The sequence below is a fragment of the Sardina pilchardus genome, chromosome 15, assembly GCF_963854185.1.
Source record: "Sardina pilchardus chromosome 15, fSarPil1.1, whole genome shotgun sequence".
In the NCBI taxonomy this organism is placed as follows: Eukaryota; Metazoa; Chordata; class Actinopteri; order Clupeiformes; family Clupeidae; genus Sardina; species Sardina pilchardus.
Genome location: NC_085008.1, coordinates 17,663,421 through 17,686,281, shown reverse-complemented (window position 1 = coordinate 17,686,281; position 22,861 = coordinate 17,663,421). Strand labels below are relative to the sequence as shown.

Genomic DNA, 22,861 nt, shown 5'->3' with positions numbered 1-22,861 from the left:
GGCAGCGCCCCGCTTTCTGACGGCTGCCTTGCATGCTCTGCCCTGGGACCAGCGGGTTTGAGAGCCGGCCGCCAACATGCGACTCTGGTGGATTTTACTGTTTGGCTTCTGGAGTGTGTACGGCGAGCTGCCCTTCATCGCGGACAACAATGCCGCCATGCTGGTCAACTGGTGAGTAACTGGAGGCACCCACATGCAAAGGCATGCTTGTGTGTGTGTGTGTGTGTGTGTGTGTGTGTGTGTGTGTGTGTGTGTGTGTGTGAGTGTGTGTGTGTGTGTGAGAGTGTGTGTGTCAGTAGAGGTAACTACTTCTCCAAAGTCTGTAGCGCTGAAAGGTATTAAGTGCCTAATGTGTTAGCATGCTAAACAGGCATCCAAAGTGTGACACAAGGTGTCATTTTTCAGTTGTCACACCTGATGCAAACAAGCTATCCAGGCTCTGCTGGATAGAACCTCTGATTACAGCTGAACACCAGGGAAAACATCTTGTTATCAAGCGCTGCTATATATTGGATTGTGTCTCTGGCTTGTAAGTTTAGCTGTTACTTCTGACTCCCTCGCTCCCATAGTATCCCCGGTGGGAGCTATTCCTGGCTGAGCAAAGAAGCTTTGCCACCTCGGATTAAGTGAGCTAATTATGGCTGCGTACTCTCGCTGTACGTCTTCACTCTACACCCTGGCAAACCTGCGCTGGCTGGCAGAGGCGCGCTGCCATGACGCAAGGCTCGCGGCGGGAGAGGTTGAGTGGCTTGGCTGGCATTTGGGCTCTGTGTATCTCAGGCATGGCCTAAGAGTGCACCTGTACCATGCAGCAGGACTCCCCCAATCCTCCATGCCTCAGATCTCTCTATCTCTCAATCTCTCGTCTTCTCTCTCTCTCTCTCTCTCTCTTTTGCGTCCATACGGCACGTTATTATTTGATGAGGAACTGCAGGCATGGCACAGATTGCCCCAGGACTGTCTTTCTCTCTCTCTCTCTCTCTCTCTTTCTCTCTCGTTCTCTGTGTCTTTCTCCCTCTCTCTTGCATTCTCTATTTCTCTCATTCCCTCTTCTTTTACTCATTCTCTCTCTTCTTCTCTTTTCCTCTCTGTCTGTTTGTCTTTCTCACCTTTTTTTTCCAACAGCCATGAAAAAGGAAAGAGAAAGAGAGCAATACAGATAGAGCGAGAGAAAGAGAAAGCGAAAAAAAATAAGACAGACAGTAAGGTGGAAGAAAGAGAGATGGAGAGAGAGAGAGAGAGAGAGAGAGAGAGAGAGGAGAGAGTGAAGATTACCCCTTATTTGTATAGCATGCATTCCTTTGGCGGTGCATCCCGGCGGCTAGCATGAGCTAAGAGCCACTGGAGGCACCACAGGGGATAAAAGCCTGCTGGGTTGGCCAGGCTTATACTGTAGGTGGCCTTAACAGCATAGGCAGCAGCCATATAGGCCCCCCATTACCTGGACACAGTAATGTCCGTCCTGAGCCAGTGGTAAGAAGCTCCGGGGGTCCAGAGGAAGTGTGGAGGCATTCCCATATATGTTCAAGGCCGGATGAAGGAAAGCCCACAGCCCTCCTCCAATAGCCCCCGGGTCTACTGGAGTGTATTACTGTACCTCTTTACATAACCAAATTAAGCCGTTGCTGCTGCTCAAACCACACACACATACAGACCCCCCCCCCCCACACACACACTAACACACACCCACAGTACTGTAGGCATTCCTCCCACATGTCACTGTGCCTGGTTCAGCCAATCCTGGCAGCGTGACGTCACTGAGTAAAAGCACAACCGATGGGCCGGCTCTGGGATTAACCCTGCCGACTCAGTGGCTCAGGAGGGGATAAGTGTTTCTCTCTCTCTCTCCTCTTTCTCCTCTCTCTCTCTCTCTCTCTCTCACACACACACACACACACTCTCTCTCTTTCACACACTCTCTCATTCTCTCTCTCCTCTTCTCCTCCATCTCCATCTCCTCTTCCTCCTCCTCCACTCTTCCCTCTGTGGCCTTAGAGACAGCTGGTAGCGTGTGGTAGGTGTTTTCAAATCCCACCCCCTTCACACACTTACAAACACACGCACATACAGGCACGCACACAGACACACACACACAGACACACAGACACACACACACACACACACACACACACACACACACACACACACACACACACACACACACACACACACACACACACACACACACACACACACACACACACACAAACCGATTCATTTTAACTTCTCACACAAGCTTATACTGGCACACAACACAAACAAAAAAGCAATGACTGCTTAAGGGGGAAAAAAACCCACCACAACATCATAGCACAGGACACTAGTCACGCAAATGTAGCCTGGTTTCACCAGACTCATTACTTCAGTTCACTTTGTAAATTGAGTCTGGGCATTCTCCGTTGGGAAATGTTTCATAATGGGCATAAACTTGTTGTCTAACCCTGGGTCTAACCCTAGTGTAGACGTAGAGACCAGCCTAACCAATCACTTTGATCAGGGATTCCTAAATATTACTTTCTAATTTGCCTAACCTTTACAAACTGATAATAAACTGCAGCGGCAGTCAGGAAACAATGTGCTTTCCTTCATGGCATAAATGGACATATTCTTCCGACTGCATTTTTTTTTTTTATGTTTGCAGGCCTTGCTACCACCTTAACCTGATGGGGGCCAGCTTTACACAAATACCTACATGCAAAAACAAAAACACAAGCTGAATTATTCTGATTCCAATCAGGAAATGAACAGAAAGTGCAGAAAGACAACAGGAAGTAACTTTAGCCCCAAAAAGCCCTTCTAAAAATAGCTGTGGCTCGCTGTGTCCACTTCTGGCTGTGGCAGCAGGTTGTGCGCTAGTCAGGTGCGAGGGGGCTAAGAGGTGAAAGTTAGCATATTGCCTCTAATGCTGATTTGGCTTGGCAGAGACAGACCGGGGGAATTTTCACAAAGGGTCAGGCCCTGGCATCCTGCAGCTGTGCTGTGCCCGTCCCAACGCTCAAGGCCCGTGCCCGCGCCTGCACCCGCGTGCCCACTTTACCTCGGCTGGTGGAGATCTCGTCTGTGCCGGCCGTCTGTCCGATCAGATGGTATTGGTTGAGCCGCGAGCCGTCCTCTGCCACCACCACAGAATTGGCCGCGTCTGTCGTCCACTTGTAAACAACTTCTGACACCGGGTAGGCATCTAGGGATGGGGGGTGGAGGGGGTGGGGATGTGTGTGTGTGTGTGTGTGTGTGTGTGTGGGGGGGGGGGGGGGGGTAGGAGAAGAACAACAGTCCATTTGAGTCCATTTCAAAGCCAGGCAGCTCAGTAACAGATGTGATGCATGCACCACGGCAACTTAAGCCCAACGCCCACCAGACACGCCGTTCAGCGGTGTTCGGCGGTCTGGGCTTGACGCGCAGGATTTTAGAATAGTTTTCTATCTCTGTGCGGCTGCTGCGCGGCAGATGTTTCCAGTGGGCTTTGCTCCATTGAAAACAATGGAGTTCTAATTTTTTTCGTGGCGCGGCGCGGCGCGTACAGTACGTGTCTGGTGGGCGTTGGGCTATACACTACTTTGAGAACTGCAGTGGAACCATGCGTCATACACATGGCAGAAGTGCATGAGGCAGCTCAGACACCACATGTTGTGCTTGGATGACTATTTGTTTTTTGAGGGGAGGGGGGGGGGGGGTTTGACTAAATTGGGAAAGTGGTTGATTGAAATGAAAGGCCCAGTGGGGGGGTTAAGGGCTGGGGAGCGTACCGTATCACTCAGAGAGATCTGTGTTCAAATCGCTGACTGAGCACCTGGACTCAGCCTGCCAAGTTGGGCATTAAGAGCAATCAATTTTAGCTGATTGGATGGTACCGCCGTTACGTAACGATTTCAGGGTCAGAGGTGAAAGAGGTAAAGAATAAGAGCCATTTCTGACAATCTCCCACTCCAGTGCGTCCCGATTTTTTCTTTTTTTTTTTTTTTTTCTGATTTGCTCTCATGCTGAATTAAATTAAATCTATTTTTATCTGTGACATTTTAAGCAAGGTTGTTTTAATCAGCACATCAGAGAACTACATTCAGTTTGGGATGTTTTTCATTGTTTTGCCAGCACACTGTCTATTTTGTTCTGAAAGTTTGGCGACAGGATTCTAACAGGATCAGCAGGATTCAAATATGTGACCTTTGGCATAGAGGTCAAGCGCTCTGCATGACCTTTTAGTCTTACCCTCTGCATTTCCAATCCTGAATCAGTCATCGAGTTGGTTAGCCGGCTGAAATGTGTGCTCGACATTCCTAAATCCTAAAACCATTTTCTTCATTCCCACATTCCAAAGCCCCTATAAAACCACAAAGAATTACTATAAAGCAGTCTACATGCCAATCGACTGCACTTCCTATTTTCAATCTGTCACAGAAGCTGGCAGTCTAGTTTAAACAGAGAAATATGTAGTCACAATACATACTCTTCTGCATTATGTTTTATCTCAGTTATGAAGTATACCCTCAACACTGAGTATACTGTATGTAAAGCATGACATAATATCATGCAGTACATGATGTACACATACACAAGATATGCTTTATTTCAATCATGATGTGCGTACAATACAATACCTACGTGTGTTCATGAGGTATGCTCTGTACTGCTACACTTTAACTCCTGATACACTATATAGTCTGCAAATACCATGTCTTTGCTTTATATCAGTTTTGATGTACACGCCACAACCAAAAGTTACTCTAGGTAGCAAACTGACTTGGATAGATCAAATATGGGCTGTATGTACTGTATCTAGCAGATAGCTATTTCAGGGTCAGCTGGTTTGTGTTGAGCTTCAAGCGCTGTTGAACTTCCTACCTCTCCCTGCCTGGGCATCTTTCCCTCCCCCTCCTTCTCTCCCCCCTTCGTCTCTCCCTCCCTCCCTCCTTCCCTCCATCCCTCCACTCCACTCCACTCCATCACACCATCCAATCTCTGAGCCATTCATTAATCCCGCCACTCAAATGCCGGATGTCTCCACTAAAATTAAGATTGACTCCAGCCATCCAGACAGCTGGATTAGACCCGCGCAAACCCTCCGTATCCCTCACAACACACTGCACTACACTAAACTACACACACACACACACACACACACACACACACACACACACATACTGTACACACACACAGGTCACATATACAGTACACACACACAGGTCACACACACACACTCACACACACGCCACCTGTCACTTTTCACTTTTCCTTTTCTTAAAGAGCAAGTATTGGACTCGTAGTGCTCCCTTTCTTTTTTACACACACACTCGTGCACACTGGCCACTTATATAAATTAATTGCATACACTAACATACATATTTACATACTAGCAGACACAAACTCACATTCATTCATGGATATCGGTACACATATAAGTTAAAGTTGGTGGATATTCCAGTATTTCAGAATGTCAAGCGAACAATCACAGCTCACTGCATTGCTATTTGCTCTTTATGTAATTCAAACGTACTGTACATTAGCCTACTCTCCTTCTGCAGACTCAACGTGGTTCCTTTTCAAATACAGCAGATGCTCACCCTTACTGGTCAACTGTACACAACTGCAGTGACACCAGAGCTGCGTGGAATTCTTCTAGATAGACACAAACAAATTATGCTTTTGACTGACTTTTGGCTGATGTTATGATGTTATCCCTGGTCATTTTTTGTTTAGGATTTGAATCTCATTACAACTAAGCGACAAGTCCAAGTACTCCATACAGTATGTCTAATGAACTAGCATCCAATGACTCACTTGATCAACTAGTTAGTTGGTTGGCAACTATTTTGGGGTTGATTAAGTCAAACAAATTGCAGCCCTACTTTATAAATGCAAACTCACACACACACACACACACACACACACACACACACACACACACACACACACACACACACACATGCATGTTCAGCTAAAGGTAACATTTGCTGAACCATTAAAAGCAAAGGGCCCTCCAACTGTAGAACAGAAGCAAAGTGCACTGAGGCATGCTGGTGAACACCTGAATATCAAGCTTGCACCAGAATATCAATGCATTAAGTCAATTTCTGCCTAGTAGTTTATGGAAATTTCTTCAGGTCCTTTCCATATTACACAGCCATGCTGCATAAATGTTCTATCTCTCAAAAAATTCAGCTTGGTTGATATTCAATACGAAATTTGGAGAGGGATTTGGGGAAAACCAAACAGCGGACTCCCCGAGCGCAGGGGTGAGATAAGAGACCCCACACCTGGCTATCACGTCGGCCTGACGAGGCGATAAGCCCACGGACGAGGAGAACCAGAGAAGAGCATATAATCAGCATCAAAAAGCCGCCATGGCAACGCAGATGCTCTCTCCCAGCGAGATCATACACTCAAGCACACGCTCTCTAAATATGTATTAGCCGTCTCTCTCTCCAATCATGGGCACAGCCAGAGGAGGCCTCTCAATCACTTCATATCAGAGGAATTACGGTAGGAGTGGCGGGTGGCACCGGGGCCTAAAAATAACCCGCTATTTTTCATTTGCAGTGGCGAGGCGGAGAGTGACGACTTTTGATTTATTGCCAGAGACTGCTGAGATGAAGGAGGGGAAGACGAGAGTAAGAAGCGAGAGAAGAGAGCGTGAGAGAAAGAGGATAAGAATGAGGAAGATGAGAAAGACGAAGAGTGAGACAGTAGACAGCTTGGTGGCTAAATGGGGTCTTTAGCTAAAGGTGTGGGTGGGGGGGCGGGGGCCTAATAGGATTGCTGGGAGTAGGTGCCAGTTGACATTTAAAACACACGGTAAGCCAAGAAGTGTGTGAGGTAAGGTCAGATTCAGTTCACCTCAGCCAACATCACCTCCACCGCTCATCTTACGGCGGAAGTGAAGACTTTGGCTCTTGGGAAAGACAGCAGAGAGAAAGATCGGAAGGACAAGGGAAAGGGGGGATCCATAAGGTAGAGGAGGAATGAAAATAGTAGGACCCAGATATGGATGGAAATTAATGGCTACCATATACTATATAATCTGTTGGTCATATAATGTGTACCAGCACCAGAGATGTAAAAGTCTGGCTTCAGAAAGTAAAAGTCTTACCACATTTTCGTTTGAACCATTCACTTAATCAGCTGATTCTAATTACCACAACTCTTAAGCCAGGTAGATCAGCTAATTAGCAAAGTCACCAGTGTTCAGCGCACAGGTAGAACCAATACATGGTAGGACTTTTACTTTCTGAAGCCGAACTTTTACATCTCTGGTGTTGGTACTTACCAAGAATGTTAGGGTAAGTGATGCTAGGGAATTTCTAACATGTAACACTTTTTATTATAACATTCAGTGAACATCTCCTCACGATCTGCTTGCTCTCCATTCGCTGAATATGCTATAAAAGAGACAGTGTTCATGCACAGCCCTGGCACTGGAAGCAAAGTTGGGGCAGCCCCTCCCCCACACAATCACAAAACACCGTGTGGAGTTTCTCAGTGAGCACTGAAGGGAGGTATATGCAGAGGTGGAAAAGTCCAGCTTCAGAAAGTAAAAGTCCTACCACATATCTGTGCCAACCACTCACTCAAACCAGCTGATTCTATTTAACACAACTCTTCAGCCAGGTCAAGCAGCTAATTGATGAGATCACCTGTTAAGTGCACAGGTAGAACAAATACATGATTGGACTTTTACTTTCTGAAGCTGGAGTTTTCCACCTCTGGGTATATGAGCTACTTCTCCGGTGTATTTTGCTTGGTCTTCGGTTTAAATATAATGTAAGCTGCTTTGGACAAAAGCGTCTGCTAAGGAACATACAATAAACATAAACAAACATGATAGCGTCCAGCATTGCTGACCCTACAGTACCTTCACGGTAGCAGCATTACTGTCAAACTATCAGACTGTTACAATAAGAGTTTTAAGCACATGTGGAGAAACACAGATGACCGGGGGGTCCTACACAGAGTCTATCCTTAAAGGTTTACAGCAGATGATGAGTTTACAGCTTCTTATCCGTCCCACAGGTCACCTCAGCAAATTGCCTCTCAAGAGTCTCAATTATGAGCTAAGTACAGCAAGCCAGTAAGAGATCCAGCAAACACAGACCACCAAGATAGCCACAGCCATACACATGGCCATAGCCCATGCACCATAGACCATAGTCACAGGTGCAAGAACGAATATGACATGAATGCTAAGAACTGCATTTAGGATGGTATTTGTGTATGACTACTTACTTATATGATATGTGAAATGTGTTATCAGGTTTGGAAAGGAATTGACCAGAAGCAAATGTTAAACACTGTATAATTATGTTTTAAAGCGGAACAGTTAATCTGGCTTTTGGCTTAGGGAGGAGTTGAAGTCACTGATGAGGTCCCCTCTGTGCTACCTTCCATGGGCCTACTGTTTCCATGGCAATTGGCAACAGTTCTTTCACACGGCTCCATTACTGAACATGTCATTGGGTGAGGGTAAATGTTTATTTATCAATTTGTGAACAGCCTTTGTCAAGATTATAAAATGAATCCACCAAGGTGACAGTTTCATCAGTCTACAACATTCTTGTCTGTTCTGCAGATTTGATAGAGGAAAGATTTGACTTCTGACTTCTACACAGTAACCACAGCGCCTCTACTACACATGCTCACTAGATGAATTCATGTTTTCAAGAAAAGTGGGAAAGATATCTCGCACACAGCTGTGATTACACAATCTGTGAGCGGAGATCTTCTCAGCTTATACGCCGCATCATGCGTTCCTTGAGGGTAGGAAATCTGGCCACAAACGTGAGACTCGGGCGAGATTTCAGCACAGTTGCATCATCATAATCTAAAGCCTATATAATCTTGGAGGGATATCTGCTATGACATGAAGGGTGGAGAGGGGAAAAAAAACCCTAAGCCTGAACCCTGAGGCCATTTGTGTTCATGGAAATGATTGCTGGATATGTGTGCAGGCTAACTGCGAGATGTGACCCATATAACAACAAGCCCGTGCTGCTGTGAAGTGTTTAAACCTAGCGTGCGCAGAGTGCCTGTAGACGCAGAGACAACAAACATGTCTCATGATGACCCCCTTGGCATATGAGTAACCAAAAAAAAAGTGTCTAATTAAATTAGATCTAAAGACCAACTCCAGGGCTGTTTCACTTTCATGATATTTAGGAATCGTGTCATCATAATAATGCTTATTATTTGAATATATTTCAAAGCAGGTTTTCAGGGACATGTGAGTTTTCGGGGAAATCACTATAACTTCCCATCATCATTAGACTTAACCAGAGTACTTTGTTTATGACTAGGATTAGGGATTGTGAATGGATTTTGTGAGGCTGTTATGGTGTCTGAGGGACAAGACACTGACCAAAAAACTATGCACAAGCACTAGTATTACACAATCAGTGTTCACCAAGTTTACCATAAAGATACTCTATACATTATGATGCACACTATTTTTGCATGAAGAGAAATTGCCACTGGCCACAGAGCATCATGATGATATCCCTTTACTCAATCCCTGCTGTGATGACAGAACAGTTTCAATTCATACTTTGCAGTCACGTGACTACCGGCGGGCAAGGAACGCTGACAACAATGGCTAACGTTTGCATGTTTGTGGCTATACACAAAGTGACATCTGTTCCGTTGCATGATGAAGTCCTCATCTGAATGGACACACTGCCCGTCAGCGAATGACAGCTTGATAAGTATGGTAGTTTAAAAAATAAATAAATAAATAAATAAAAACACAACCCTTGTCTTCCCTGCGGTTTGGTCATCCAATCACACAACATGTCGTTGTAGGCTATAGTAAAACTGGCGACGTCCTGGCAAGATCTTTGATTAGTTTTTTGATTAGTTTACTGGGTTTTGTTGCTGGAGAATGATGTCCTTGCCAGCCAGTAGTTATGACATCACATGCAAGGCATGGACATGTGCATAAAGTACAATCTATTATCAACATTAGAGACGCCTGTAAAACTAAACACTAAACACATACACTAAACGGCATACTGGTTTACCACCATCCGTGCCAAAGCCTAGACATGTGTCTGGTGCCTCACTGTGAGCCTCCCATCACGTCCTCAGTGCAGCCCAAACCTGTGAAAGGCTTTATTACTGTGGCAGACAGCGTGTGGCGGACGTGGCATTTTTACTCGCTCTGTAGCGGGACCGCCCGGGTAGACGCGAGCAGCTGGGGGTCCGCGAGGAGAGACAGCGGTGGGGCTGAGGAAGCGACGCGGGGGGGGGGGGGGGGGGGGGCCCGACTGCGGAGAAGGTATTCAGCAGCGAGTGGAGTGAACAGGTGAGAGGAAAAGAAAGGACGAGGAAGGAAAGGAGGAGAAAGGAAGGGAGAGCAGGCGGCTCCAGAAGAGAGCGGAGGTGTGCAGGAGAGAGAGGTCAGGGAAAGAGGAGAAGAGAGAGGGAGAGAGGGATAGAGAGAGTATAAGAGAGAGGGAAAGAGGGATAGAGAGTGGGAGTGAGAGTGGGAGAAAGAGACAAAGGCAGTGGAAGAGGAAAGGATACAGAAGGTGGGCAATGGAGAGGAAGAAAGATAAAGAGCCATAGGGAGAGGGGGAGAGAGAGAAAAAGGGATAAAGAGTATAAGAGAAAGAGAGAGAGAGAGAGAGAGAGAGAGGGAGGGAGAGTGTATATACAAAGGTGCCTGCTATCATATGATTTTATTCTCTCTTTGTCATTGGCTTGGCTCTACTCCCATTGTGCATGTAATGACAGACTGAGTCTCAGAGATAATGTGTCGACAAAAATCACCAAATCTCCATACAATGGCAACATGGATTTGGCTCTCAAAACCGAGGGCCCTTTCCTCCACCCATGCTCACCCGCACCCTCTTAATTGAGAGTCTTTTGGGGGCTGAGGCTTTGCATGTCATTGTGCTTTGGTGAACTGAAAGCGGAAAACGGTAAAGATTCAGATTTTTGTCTGTCCGATTTGTGGTCTTGACACTAATTATTGCATATTTACGAATGACTTTGCTCTGTCTTATACCAGAAGAGTCCCTCTTTGTTCCCTCTTTCTTTCTGTACGGCTGATGTGGTAATTTTGCTCTTTCTTCTACAAGATGACTCCCACTGTATTTTTGAATGGCAGTTATGGCTGGCATAGAAAGTGACCATGATGTGGGACAGTAAATATCTTTAAATGTGCATGCAAACAATGTCAGTGCACTCAAGTGAGTACTGACATTTTGTACGCACTGATAATCCAATTCACAACTCACAAGTCTTTGTCTCTTGGATGAAATCTCCAAGAATGTTTCACCAAGCAAAGAAAAGGCTTACTTGAGCTTCTGACAGACAATGGTTATTATAGTTTTGGATAAATCAACAAAGCCTACATTAAGGCCTTGTTACAGTGAGTGAGCCACCATTACTATTGGGCATCGGAAAAAAAGAAACAGAATATAAATGTGACTCCTTCAGCTAATGATACAGGCTTTGAAGTGAGAAAATGTCCTCTGTGCTGCCAAGCCTCACAAGGCAATATTGCCTTCATCTAATGGATTCACTGGCAACGAATTGATCAGAGCAAACAGTAGAGCCCTGGACCACTTTCAGAATTGTTTTCTTTCGCGGCACGCTGGAAGCGATTTCGCCGGGCACAGCAGATATGTACATGTGCCTGTTCAACCTGTTACACTTAATCTGTCGAGCTCAGGTCAGCTTGTGTCAAGGAACAGAGCTGCTAATATTAAGCCACTGCTAACATTCTTGAGGATGCCTTTGCTCGGCCCAGGAAGGATTTTCAGGTCAGCGATGAAAAAGAAGCATCGCCCCACATCTGTCAAGATCAAGACTGGATCTGTAAAGGAAACTATCTTGTTGATATAGCATTAGCACTAGCCTTTTGCATCTGGTCATGAAAGGCTAGCTTCCTAATCTTCAATCTATCTACATCTGCCTGGGTTAACATGACTCGATGATCACCATAGAGAATGAACAATCCAAGCTCTGGCACTGCTTATGCTGTAGGCCTACTAAGATTTCATGATACTATACTGCATATAACGTTGTGAAACTATAACAAATCTGAAAACCTTAATTAGTTTGAACAGATATTCTTAACATTATTAGTCAGACTCCATATTGACTTAAACACTTTAAGTCCATCTGGGGACAAGCTCAAACACTAAACCCATCTGTCTTGAGTGTGGCTGCCCTGCCCCAGGTTAATGCTGCCCTGTGCTGGACAGTTGGCCTCTTGGCACTGTGTGCTGGACACTCCTGCTGAGACTGTAGCTCAGACAGCCAGGGAACCCCACGCTGGGCTTTCCCTCCACCACCATCCCTCCTTCACCTCCTCCACCCCCTCCACCCTCCAGGATCCCTACAGTCAGTCTTTAAGGTAATCTCCTGACCAGACTTGGCCTGCAAAGAGTAGCCAGTCAGTAATACCATCACCCAAATCTCAGAGTAGAATAGCACTCCAGACGCCAAGCCCTGCTCTCTCGCTCTCTCTCTCTCTCTCTCTCTCTTTGAATCCCTCATCCTCTGACACGACACGTGTGGCGAAGAAAGCAGGGTCAGAGTGTAAGGGGCAGAGATCTCCGCTCATAATCCCATCCCCGAATAACCCCCTCCCCTCGGCTCTCCTGTGTGCCGGGAACACGGCTCGCAGGTGTTAATCTTAATCCCGATCTACTCCAGGAAGCCTCGTGATAGGTCCTGCTGAGCGTGCCGGGCAGCCGTCCGTCCACTTTGGATGTCGGCCGTAACCTCCTTTCGCTAACCAGGAGGGAAGCGCCCGGTGAGGGTGTCGGATGGGTGTATGAGACGACTACACAACTGAACCGGTCTGCAGCCAGAAACTGTAGTGTAGCGCTGAAAGATATTGGTAATAACAAATGCCTGAGGCTATGTGTACATCTCCTCTCAGAGAACCTCAGCTATTTTAATGCGAAATGTTCAGAAGTACGTGGGAGTGTTGAGCAGAGGGATGGAAACGATGAAAACTCTTCTTCACTTTTGCTTTCACCCTTTTATTGAATCCCTGAAAATATATACAAACATATCAAATGAAGATCTCCCATTCTCTTTCTTTCTCCCATTCACTTTCTCTTTTTCTCTCTCTCTCTCTCTCTCTCTCTCTCTCTCTCTCTCTCTCTCCCTCTCTCTCTCTTCAACAGTCCTCCTCTCTCATCCTCTCTTCTTCTCTTGTCCTCTGTCACTCTGTGTCATTTTGAGTGATGATATAATTATGTGCGGCTTATCGGTCCAGACGTGTATGCCCTCAGTGTAACCTGTACAGAGGGACACCTGAGGAAGTATAGTCCCCCACTGCACCATTTATCTAGGCCCCTAGGATCTCTTGGGAACCTTGACCAAAAGCACACCATACAGTATAGTATGTGTCTCCCTAATCCGATAGCTATGATTTTGTAGGCTTTTCATAATGGAAGGTAAGACACTGATCATGAGCCCCCTTCACACTATCAGAACGTTCTTCATCAGATGTTCTAATGTACAATACAAAGAGCACACCCCAGACCTGATGACGCCCGTATGGAATACTGATTGTGGTCCGCTATTGAAGACTGAAAGTTAGCGATTCCTTTTTTCAGCACACTTGTACAGTAGCCTACCCCTAAAAATATCAATAAGTTAAGTAAGTCTGTGGTTATTGGATAGCTAAGAGAGTGATCATAGAATACAATCCATGAGCATTTGCTGCAGTTCCTGTTGGAACATCACCTCGTGTGCCCTCATACCCCCCCCCCCCCTTTGCATGAACACCAGGCACAACTTGTCAATTCCAAATGATATGCGCCAATGGGCAGACACTTCAGCACCATCGAGGCTATTAGAGTTAGTGTTGAAACTAGTGCTAATGCTTGTTTGTCTATATAGAGGTACCATCTATTTTGGAGAGGGGAGCAGACTCCTGACTCACAGGCAGAACAATGGGCTTTGTTGTTGCTGAGTTGTCACAGTGAAATGTTTTGCAAACACACTGACATGAGTTGATGTGAAATTCGAGTGACTCAGCGCGGTGAGTCGGTGACTAATCTACAGATGTGACAGACAGAGACTCACAGCTTCCAAACTTGAGTGGACAGGCATGGGAGTCCATAGGGAAGTCCTCCAGCTGCATGGGACACTCTGCTGATATGGTCAACCTGCAGGAGATAACATTGACAATTATGAGCAACATACTGGCGCTGGGTAGCCTGGAAATCCACACCCAAATACACAAAAGATTTAGGGTCTGGCTATGACTAATGAAAATGGCCCAACTAGAGGGACGGCACCGAAAATGCATTTGATAATATCACTGCACGCAACTGGATCACACTATGACCGATGTTTACTGACTGATTCCAGACTTCGACACAGCTGGATAACACTATGACCAATGTTTACTGACCGATTCTAGACTTCGACACAACTGGATACTCCGATGTGATTGGTGCAGGTCGGCTCCAAGGACATGGGTAATGACTGAGCATCATTACTGATTGCCAAATTGACTCACTGAGCATTCAAATAGTAGGCTGGGTGAACCCTGCCTGAACTTCTGGGGAATTTGAATTTCGCCCCGGCAGCTCAGGCTGGATACCAGCAGATCTATTTTCGCTGTTTACTGCCAGAATCTTTGGCTCCAATCAGAAACGGCCATACTCTAGTCCTGGCACGCTATTGGCCGGTGACGCGCCGAAAATGAAACTTAAGCGATGCGAGGTGCAGTAGAAACAAAGCGCAGCCTCGCCAGACTAATGTTCAATCTTAAAAGATTGAGTTTAGTATGGTGAAAACCAGACTATTCAAATTGTGCTCTCGCGAGAACTCTGGATTTCCAGGGTAGGTGTTATGGTCATCATCATCATCATCACCATAATCATCATCATCATCATCATCATTATCATCATCATCTTCATATACTGCCATGTCAGTGCTGTTACCATCTTTTATACAGACGATGCTGTTTAGCCATCTATTGTCTGATTTGGACACAGCTTTGAAATAGACACTCACAAATACAATGTTCTTCGTTACCATAAACATCAACATCAACAGTCATCCTCATCATATAAACGGCTTAATCCCTTCTTCTCCTTCTCAGAGAGCAGGGGAAGCCAACCATGTAAATGAAACAGTGCTGTGCTGGCTCACAGCCAGGTCAGGCAGCAGTTAGCAGTGATTTGTGGAGCAATATCGCCCCTGTGTGGCACGGAGAGGAAGTGCAGCAAAGAGGCAGCCTTCTCCGTCGAAATTGGATTATATACACCCACGCCAAGACCCACACATACAAAACAGACCAAATACAAAACGCCCACAGAAACTCCCACACAGGGACATTTGTATACACCTATCCACACGGAACCATTTCACATCAAGGGCTGCTGATGCCAGAGTAAACACAAAAATATTACATAGCCTACATGCAGACATTTTGGTTGGGTTTGGTTTGGTTGAGAAATTACTGCACAAATCCTAGAAATGGCATCTATTTGAGTAAATAATAATCTTAATCACTAGAAATGAAAAAATATTCTAAATCTGCAACCCTGCTTTGTACGGTAAATGACAAGCTAAATAAACACTAAATGTAATTTAATATGTTAATGCGAAGGCTTGAGGAAGTGGTGACAACTAAATTGCTGTGCAACGCTTGTGACATTTTTGTGTTATTATTGATGTCACTTTGGACAAAAGCATCTGCTAAATACAATAACCATAACCATAATGTGATGGAAACCATACCTTCAGCCACACTAAAATACTTTAGCGCGCTGAACTATCAAATTGTGTTTGTGTGTGAGGAAGTATTGACTGATCTCTGCTTGGAGCAGATCCCATTTGCTGTCTTATGTCTCCCTCTAGTGGACTAAGATGTTACTGCAACCTTAAGGGCCCAAGTGGCCACCATTCCAGTGGCACTGATAAACAGGGCATGTGATTGAGAGCCAGGGGCTGGGGGTGCCAGCTCTGACAGATGTAGGTTACAGCAAAACATATTCTCTTTCTGAGCAGCCTGTAAGAGAAACTCCCATCAAGTGGAGCAGAAGTGACTGCAGATCCAAAATAGAATAGCGGCGTATTCCCTCCCCAAGATGTCACTGGGCGTAGAGCATGAGCTGAAGCCATAATTACCAGTGTCGCCGTGCAAACTAATTGTGGTTTTAACGGGTGCAGGAAAGAACCCAGTCAAGATGATCCCTTTTGTGCTACGAGACAGTGATTACTGTGTGTCCACTGTGCACATTTCTTGCACATTTGTCTCTCTGCAATAATTTGACTCTCTTCCAGCCACCGGTTATAGCTTCCCCTAAACTAATTTATTCTCTGAACAAACCCCCCTTAATAGTCATTTGCCTCTGCAGATTGCACAATCAATGTTTACATGGTCTGGGATGTGAGCCTGCCTTGAAATCGATGGACATTTCGAGATCAATACCTTGTGAGGGAGTATGTCATTACTAAGGCCATTGTGAGAGAGAGCATGAGCTCTATCCCTTTCAGAGGTACGGCGGCGGCTTACTGTAGGCCTACTCACAAAGGACCTTTTTGGGTGGAAGTGATCTCATCGTCTGGCGCCCACACAGGAAGTCATGTGTGAATGGCTTCAATTAGCAGAGGCTGATGAGAGTTTGACTCTGCCGCGCATCACTCACACACACACGCGCGCGCACATACCCACACACACACACACACAGACGCATACCGACACACACACACACACACACACACACACACACACACACACACACATACACACACTGTCACACACACAGTCACACACACACACACATATGCACACAGGCACATACACACTATTTCTCACATACACATACATACACACACACACACACACACACACACACACAAAGAACCAAGTTCCTGTCTGCTTCTTGACTGCAGGCAGCATGCTGTGTGTATTTGCCGGCTGGCGATCTCACACCTCTGTGCCGTGTTGAATAGCGAACATTCTACACTGTGATAAAGAGAGCGTTAGGATTTCAGCATCTCAAGGATAAGTTTGTCTAGAGTTTGAAAAGAGGGGTGATGCAACTAGTTCCATGGTTGACTGACTGCACCAAATGTCTGCTCTGATAACATTGTGTCCATATCACTGTGCCATCCATGTTTACATCTGCTGTATAAAGCCTCATTGGACTACGTGGTCATCTTTCCATGACATATAACTACAAATGTGTTGCTGAACATTCTGTGAATGTCCCCCCATGATTGGGAAACGATGCCTTGAAAGCACCTTGCTTGTGCAACTGATTAGGGACATGTTTCCAAAATATCCTGGCTTTAAATAAAACTTCTGTGCAACTTCTCAACCTCTTGTTTACATAACATACAGCAGTTTCTTTCTAGAATTGTCTACATTAGATTTGCCTTTTTTTCTCAGCAAGGTAGACAGTGTAGGTACAGCATGTATGGATATAACCCTTGGTAAAATATATTGTCTGGAATCCCCCATAGGCAGCCATAGGTCTGCCCACACGTATCATTTCATATAATGTGTGCACACTCACAGATAATAATACTTGGCCTCGTTAATTCTGTCTATTCTTTTATATGAATTTATAACCTCCTTTGAAGCTCCTGCGGAGCGCTTTGATACTGCTCCAGGTTTGGAGCGTGGGAGTTGAAACCATTATGTCCTGGTTTTGTGGCATAGAGGTGCCGTGCTCTCTCTCCCTCTCTATCCCCATCGCTCCCTCTCTCTCTCTCTCCTTCCCTCTCTCTCCCTATCGGTCCCTCTCTCTCTCACTCCCTCTCTCTCCCTCTCTCTTTCTCTCTCCCTCCCTCTCTCTCTCTCCCTCTCTCTCCCAATCACTCCCTCCCTCTCTCTCTCTCTCTCACTCCCTCTCTCTTCCTTCCCCACTCCCTCTCTCTTCCTCTCTCTCTGTTTAACAGAGAGTGCTGCACATACAGTATACAGTTTCTGGCTAATCTCTTTCCCACTGGCCACAGTGCATTAGAGGTCTGTAGGAAAAAAACAGTCTTTAATGACCCTGTTATGTTAGGAAACGCAACACAACGCTACCAAAAGCCTCGCGCACTGCGGAGCGCTTTATCAAAAATCGATTCCACTTATCCAACAGGTCCGCCCCGGAAACATTTGCTCTTATTCCGAATAAATATTTCACGCAGGAACCACTTCCCAGAACTAGATCTGATGGTGCACTATGAAGTGGCACTGAACGGAACAACTCCCGCAACACTGTCTGTTTCTCTTGCAGTATTCATTCGATAATAAACGTTTTGGTCCACAGACCTTTATCAGGACGTCTAGGTCTGCGGACAGAAAGGTTGTTTATGATAAAAAAAAACAACGCTACATGTGTAAGAGTGCGGGAATAATTTCAGCTCTATGTTCATCGACCAGTGGTCTTCTTCCAACGTGCTTGTCGGGTAGTCGCACAAGCACAATATGTCTCACAGCATTCAACACTCTCTCTACTGACACAGCCTAGAAACACAGTATTCATATTTCCACAAAAAAAGAAAAAATAAATAAATAAAAATGGCAAAGTCATTGATTTTTTGTATGGCCATTTCCATTCCCATTGCGTGGCTAATAAACTGATATTGTCGCAGATTTGCACATGATCAATCCTCTACACAGCATGCATGTCCACTCACAAGACACTCTCTGTCAGACACCAATTGACTAACACATAACTGTGGCTTCAGGACTCTGGCTCCATCAGGCATCCTTCCACACTACTCAGTGCTAATGATATTGCTATAGTATTGCTCCTCCTCCGCTTTTATAAGTTGTGCTCGACCTGCTAATGCCTCAGTGCCTGGGGCTAACCATCATAGGTTAAAACACCATTGATCAGCACAGTAGCACTGGATGCTCTCTGCCCTAACCTTGCCTATTAGGAAAAGAAAAAACGTAAGATTATTGACCTGTGGTGTTAAGCACAAAGTACAAGGGGAGCGAAGTCACTAATCCACCTCTTGAAATGGTTTGTGTATTTGTGCTGGTTTAGAATCGCTAACTCCCTCTTTAAGGAGGACAAATGTATCACTTTTTCTACATAAAAAAAACGGAACGATCGTCAACAAAATCCCATCTGAGTTGCGTATTGTCGGTGTGTCAATAGAAAACCACAGGTACTTTAATGGAATGCTTAGCTGTGGCTTCTGTGAAGCTTGACCTTAAAACTGCAGCGCCCAGAGGGCCATAGGCAGTACAGTTAGTGAGCCTGAAGGAAGGTACGCAGGAAACCGGGGAAGACTTGCTGTGTGTCTCTGTAAGTGTGTGTGTGTGTGTGTGTGTGTGTGTGTGTGTGCGCGTGAAAACGTTAGTGTCAGTGTGTATGTGTCTTCCTCTGCACTAGTGAGGTTAATGGAGCAAACAGTCCATGGAGAGAAAAAAGACAGAGAAAGAGAGAGACAGAGAGAGAGAGAGAGAATAAAAAGAAGGGGATGGCACAAACAACAGAGAGGGAGAGAGAGAAAAAAAGAGAAAGAAAGCAGGAAGCCAAAAAAAGAAGATAAAAAAAATAAAAATCCACGCTGGCTCTCTCTATGTGATAGGACATGTCCTTTCAGTAGTCTGTCTTCCCGGAGACTGGGTCAGAGCCAGGATTCCCCACTTTCAAGTCCCCGTGACCCATATGTACAGCAGGGAGGAGAGGCAGAGCGGACCCCCCTCCTCCAGGCCCAGCGGCTGGGCACGGCTGGGGGGAACGGGCCCCTTACCGTAAGCCAGGAGGAGGCCGCCTCCATGCTGCGCTGGTCCTCTGCTCTCCGCTGAGCTACACTCGCTACAGCCGCTAACCCCGCCGCGCTTGCTGTGATTCTTTATTCTATATGAAGCCTGTTATCAGCTGCACTGTATGCAAAGATGAAAGCCGTGACTTGCTTCAGTCTATTGCAGGAGTGTGTGTGTGCGTGTGTGTGTGTGTGTGTGTGTGTGTGTGTGTGTGTGTGTGTGTGTGTGTGTGGTTGTATGTGTGTATGTGTGTGTGTTGGGGGGGGGGGGGGTTACAGCACAGAGGGAAAGCGGAGGAGATATATAGGCAGATCTTATGAAGAAACATGAATGCCCATTGATGTCTTCTTGGCTCGTGTGCAGCTTGCGGTGTAGTTGGGAGCGCACGGCTCAGCCAAGCAGAATGCTGATGCGCTTGTGCTGACCTCATAATGTAGCACAGCGCTGATAGACTTAAGACTGGGCTCACATGAGCCAGTAGTAGACCTACATGCTTATCAAAACCTACTGTAAAAGAGTGCTCTATCATGTGTGAGGCACATTTTCAACCCCTCTTAAAATGATGTGCCATATTTTAGACAAAATTATGATTAATTAAGTAACATCATCAAAGTCATTTTTGTTGATCACATGAGGGGAAGAAACTCCAGATGAACCCATCCATGCTATTCACTATGTGATGGAACTCAAACAGAATGTATGACCACTTGGTACCATAGAACATGCCAAAAGCTTCACCGAACTACATCAATTAGGAAGCCTGTCCTGGTCTTGATGTTTGGAATGCAGGTCTTAGAAGCAAATTTGCAACTATGGTAAATGCTAAATTTAGGAAAAACAACTTTCACTTTAACCCTTTAGCAAGTAGTTACTGTCACACCGGTGTTGATGTAAATGTATTTGTATTGTTATTTATTTGTATGTCAATTTGCACAAAGGCGTCTGCTAAATAACAATAACCATAACCATAACTCTAAAGAATGCCTTGATCCATCTAATCTAATAATATGGAATTTTGGAATTGCACATTGTTGATGAAGGCATTCTTGTATAGAATTGTTGAAGATCACTCACCTCATGGTGTAGAGCAAGGTGCCATCCTCTTTCAAGCGCAGCAGCTTGTTGGGGGTGGTCATGTTGTGGGCGACAGACTTCTTGCCATTCAGGAAGAAAGTGTCGGGTGTCCAGATGTTGCTGGCCAGCAGGTTGTTGAGAGGCAGAGTGTCCATTGGCCCTTTGAAACGTAAACGCTCATCCTTCCAGCTCTGGCGGAAAAACACATCGATGGTGTACTCCTGCACAGAAAAACAACATCATTAGATCACCAAGAACACCGGATGCTCTCCAGAGCCTGGATGCACGTACACCAGAATGCGCACGGCATAAGCAATTCTGAAAAGTGACCAATTTTGACTGAATAACTGAATTGTAGTATAATAAAAAATACTAATAACACTAATATTAATAACAATAATAATAGTAGTATAGTGGTATTAGAGTTGCATTGAATGCCACTTCCAATTCGAAACTGGTTGTGCAATTATCATAGTGCTGCTGTTGCTGATTTCAATGAGCGTTTAGTGCTGCTCCATTGAGTGGATCTTCACCCTTCACTATGAGGTTCAAATGGGGATAGAGACCTCATCTCAAAGCCAGCCGTAGGGGAATCTGTAGCATGCCATTACATTATATGATCACATTATCTAGTCTACGGTATGGTATGGCATTACATGCAGTCAGGACAGAGGCAAGCAGGACTTATAGATGTAAAGAAGTAAAACTAAGACGTTTTGATAAAAACAGAAATGTGTGGCATGGTGAGTGTGTGTGTGTGTGTGTGTGTGTGTGTGTGTGTGTGTGTGTGTGTGTGTGTGTGTGTGTGTGTGAGTGTGCGTGTGCGTGTGTGTGTACGTGTGCGTGTGCGTGTGTGCGTGTGTGCGTGTGTGTGTGTGTGTGTGTGTATGCATCTGTAAGGGGGCGGGGCAAAGGCTTACCATCTCTGTGTCCGACACTGGACCAAAGCTTGTGACAAAAATATTTGTCTTGATCTCGGTCACCATCTCTACGGGAGTTCAGAGAAAAGGAGGTGTCATAGAACACGGCTGAGGTAAAAATCCACTGCTTTGCCATTTGGACAGTACAACAAATATTCTCTTTTGAGCTTTCCCATTCTTGAGGGGGAATAGTACACTTTCCTCAAAACTTTCTATGTCCTGTGAGTCAGAGAAGTGATCTCTCTCTCTCTTTCATTCTATTCTCTATTTCTCTGTCTCTCCCTCGTTCTTTGGGTGTGAATAGGCCAGGACAGTTTCTCCTCCTGCGCACTGCCTGCCTCCTCCTGCTCAGAACAATGCACCTGCCGGCTCAGAAAAGAGCCATTGCACTCTCAAGGTCGAGAACCGTAGATACATTCCTGAAACACTCCGATTCAACTCTGCTGTTGATTCGCACCGATGACCTCGCACTGGCTCTGACCTTTGTTCACTGAACACATCTCAATCAGATGAATACTGAACCTCCTTGCAATCTTGTTTTTCCTTGAAACAGCTACACATCTCTACCTGACAGACTTCTGAACTTCCAGCTCATCATTCACAGCTGAGATGCAGAGATGCAGCTTGCTACGGTTCTATGCTACATTTATAAAACATTGCCATTGGTGCTATACATTTAAGACATACAGAAACACAACAATTTTACTCAGTTCATATCTGAGATATCACATGATGTCTAAATTAACCAGTCTAAGAAATAGGCTAAGCTGCAGAAGTAGGCTTTTAGGACAAATGCATGCTTGTGATGGTGTGGGTTGTACCTCCCAGCCCAGGACGGAGTCTGTTGTCGTAGCCATCCAGTAACCCATCTAGTATTCGGGTGAATATGGTAATGTTATCATTTAGCTCAGATGTCTTGGGTGTTGCTGTTGTTGCTGTCTGAGAAAAACTGATGGGGAGACATTAATAAGAGAATAATATATGAGATATAAGCATTATTGACATTCACTTCAGTCTTAAAACGTTATGTAACACTTTAAACACAAATGGTGTCTTTGATATGCTTTACCTTTACTGATTTCTTTTCTTATATGTGGTTAAAGGTCATTGCAAGTGAAGGGATAAACAATACCCGCTGATCCCAACTCTGAGGCTTACCTCAAACGGCATAGGAGACACC

The 22,861-nt window shown here is 45.4% G+C and overlaps 1 protein-coding gene across 1 annotated transcript in view; it reads right to left on the bottom strand.

Moving 5' to 3' along the window:
• Window positions 1-22,686, bottom strand: part of gabra5 (gamma-aminobutyric acid type A receptor subunit alpha5) — a 27,657-nt gene extending 4,971 nt beyond the window's left edge. The window contains exons 1-6 of the mRNA XM_062556547.1: window positions 22,676-22,686; window positions 22,503-22,630; window positions 21,682-21,749; window positions 20,762-20,982; window positions 14,038-14,120; window positions 3,038-3,181 (exon numbers count right to left, since the gene is read on the bottom strand). Of these exons, the coding sequence (XP_062412531.1) occupies window positions 3,038-3,181; window positions 14,038-14,120; window positions 20,762-20,982; window positions 21,682-21,749; window positions 22,503-22,630; window positions 22,676-22,686 (655 nt within the window). The remainder of the gene's footprint in view (window positions 1-3,037; window positions 3,182-14,037; window positions 14,121-20,761; window positions 20,983-21,681; window positions 21,750-22,502; window positions 22,631-22,675) is intronic.
• Between the last annotated feature and the right edge of the window lie 175 nt (window positions 22,687-22,861).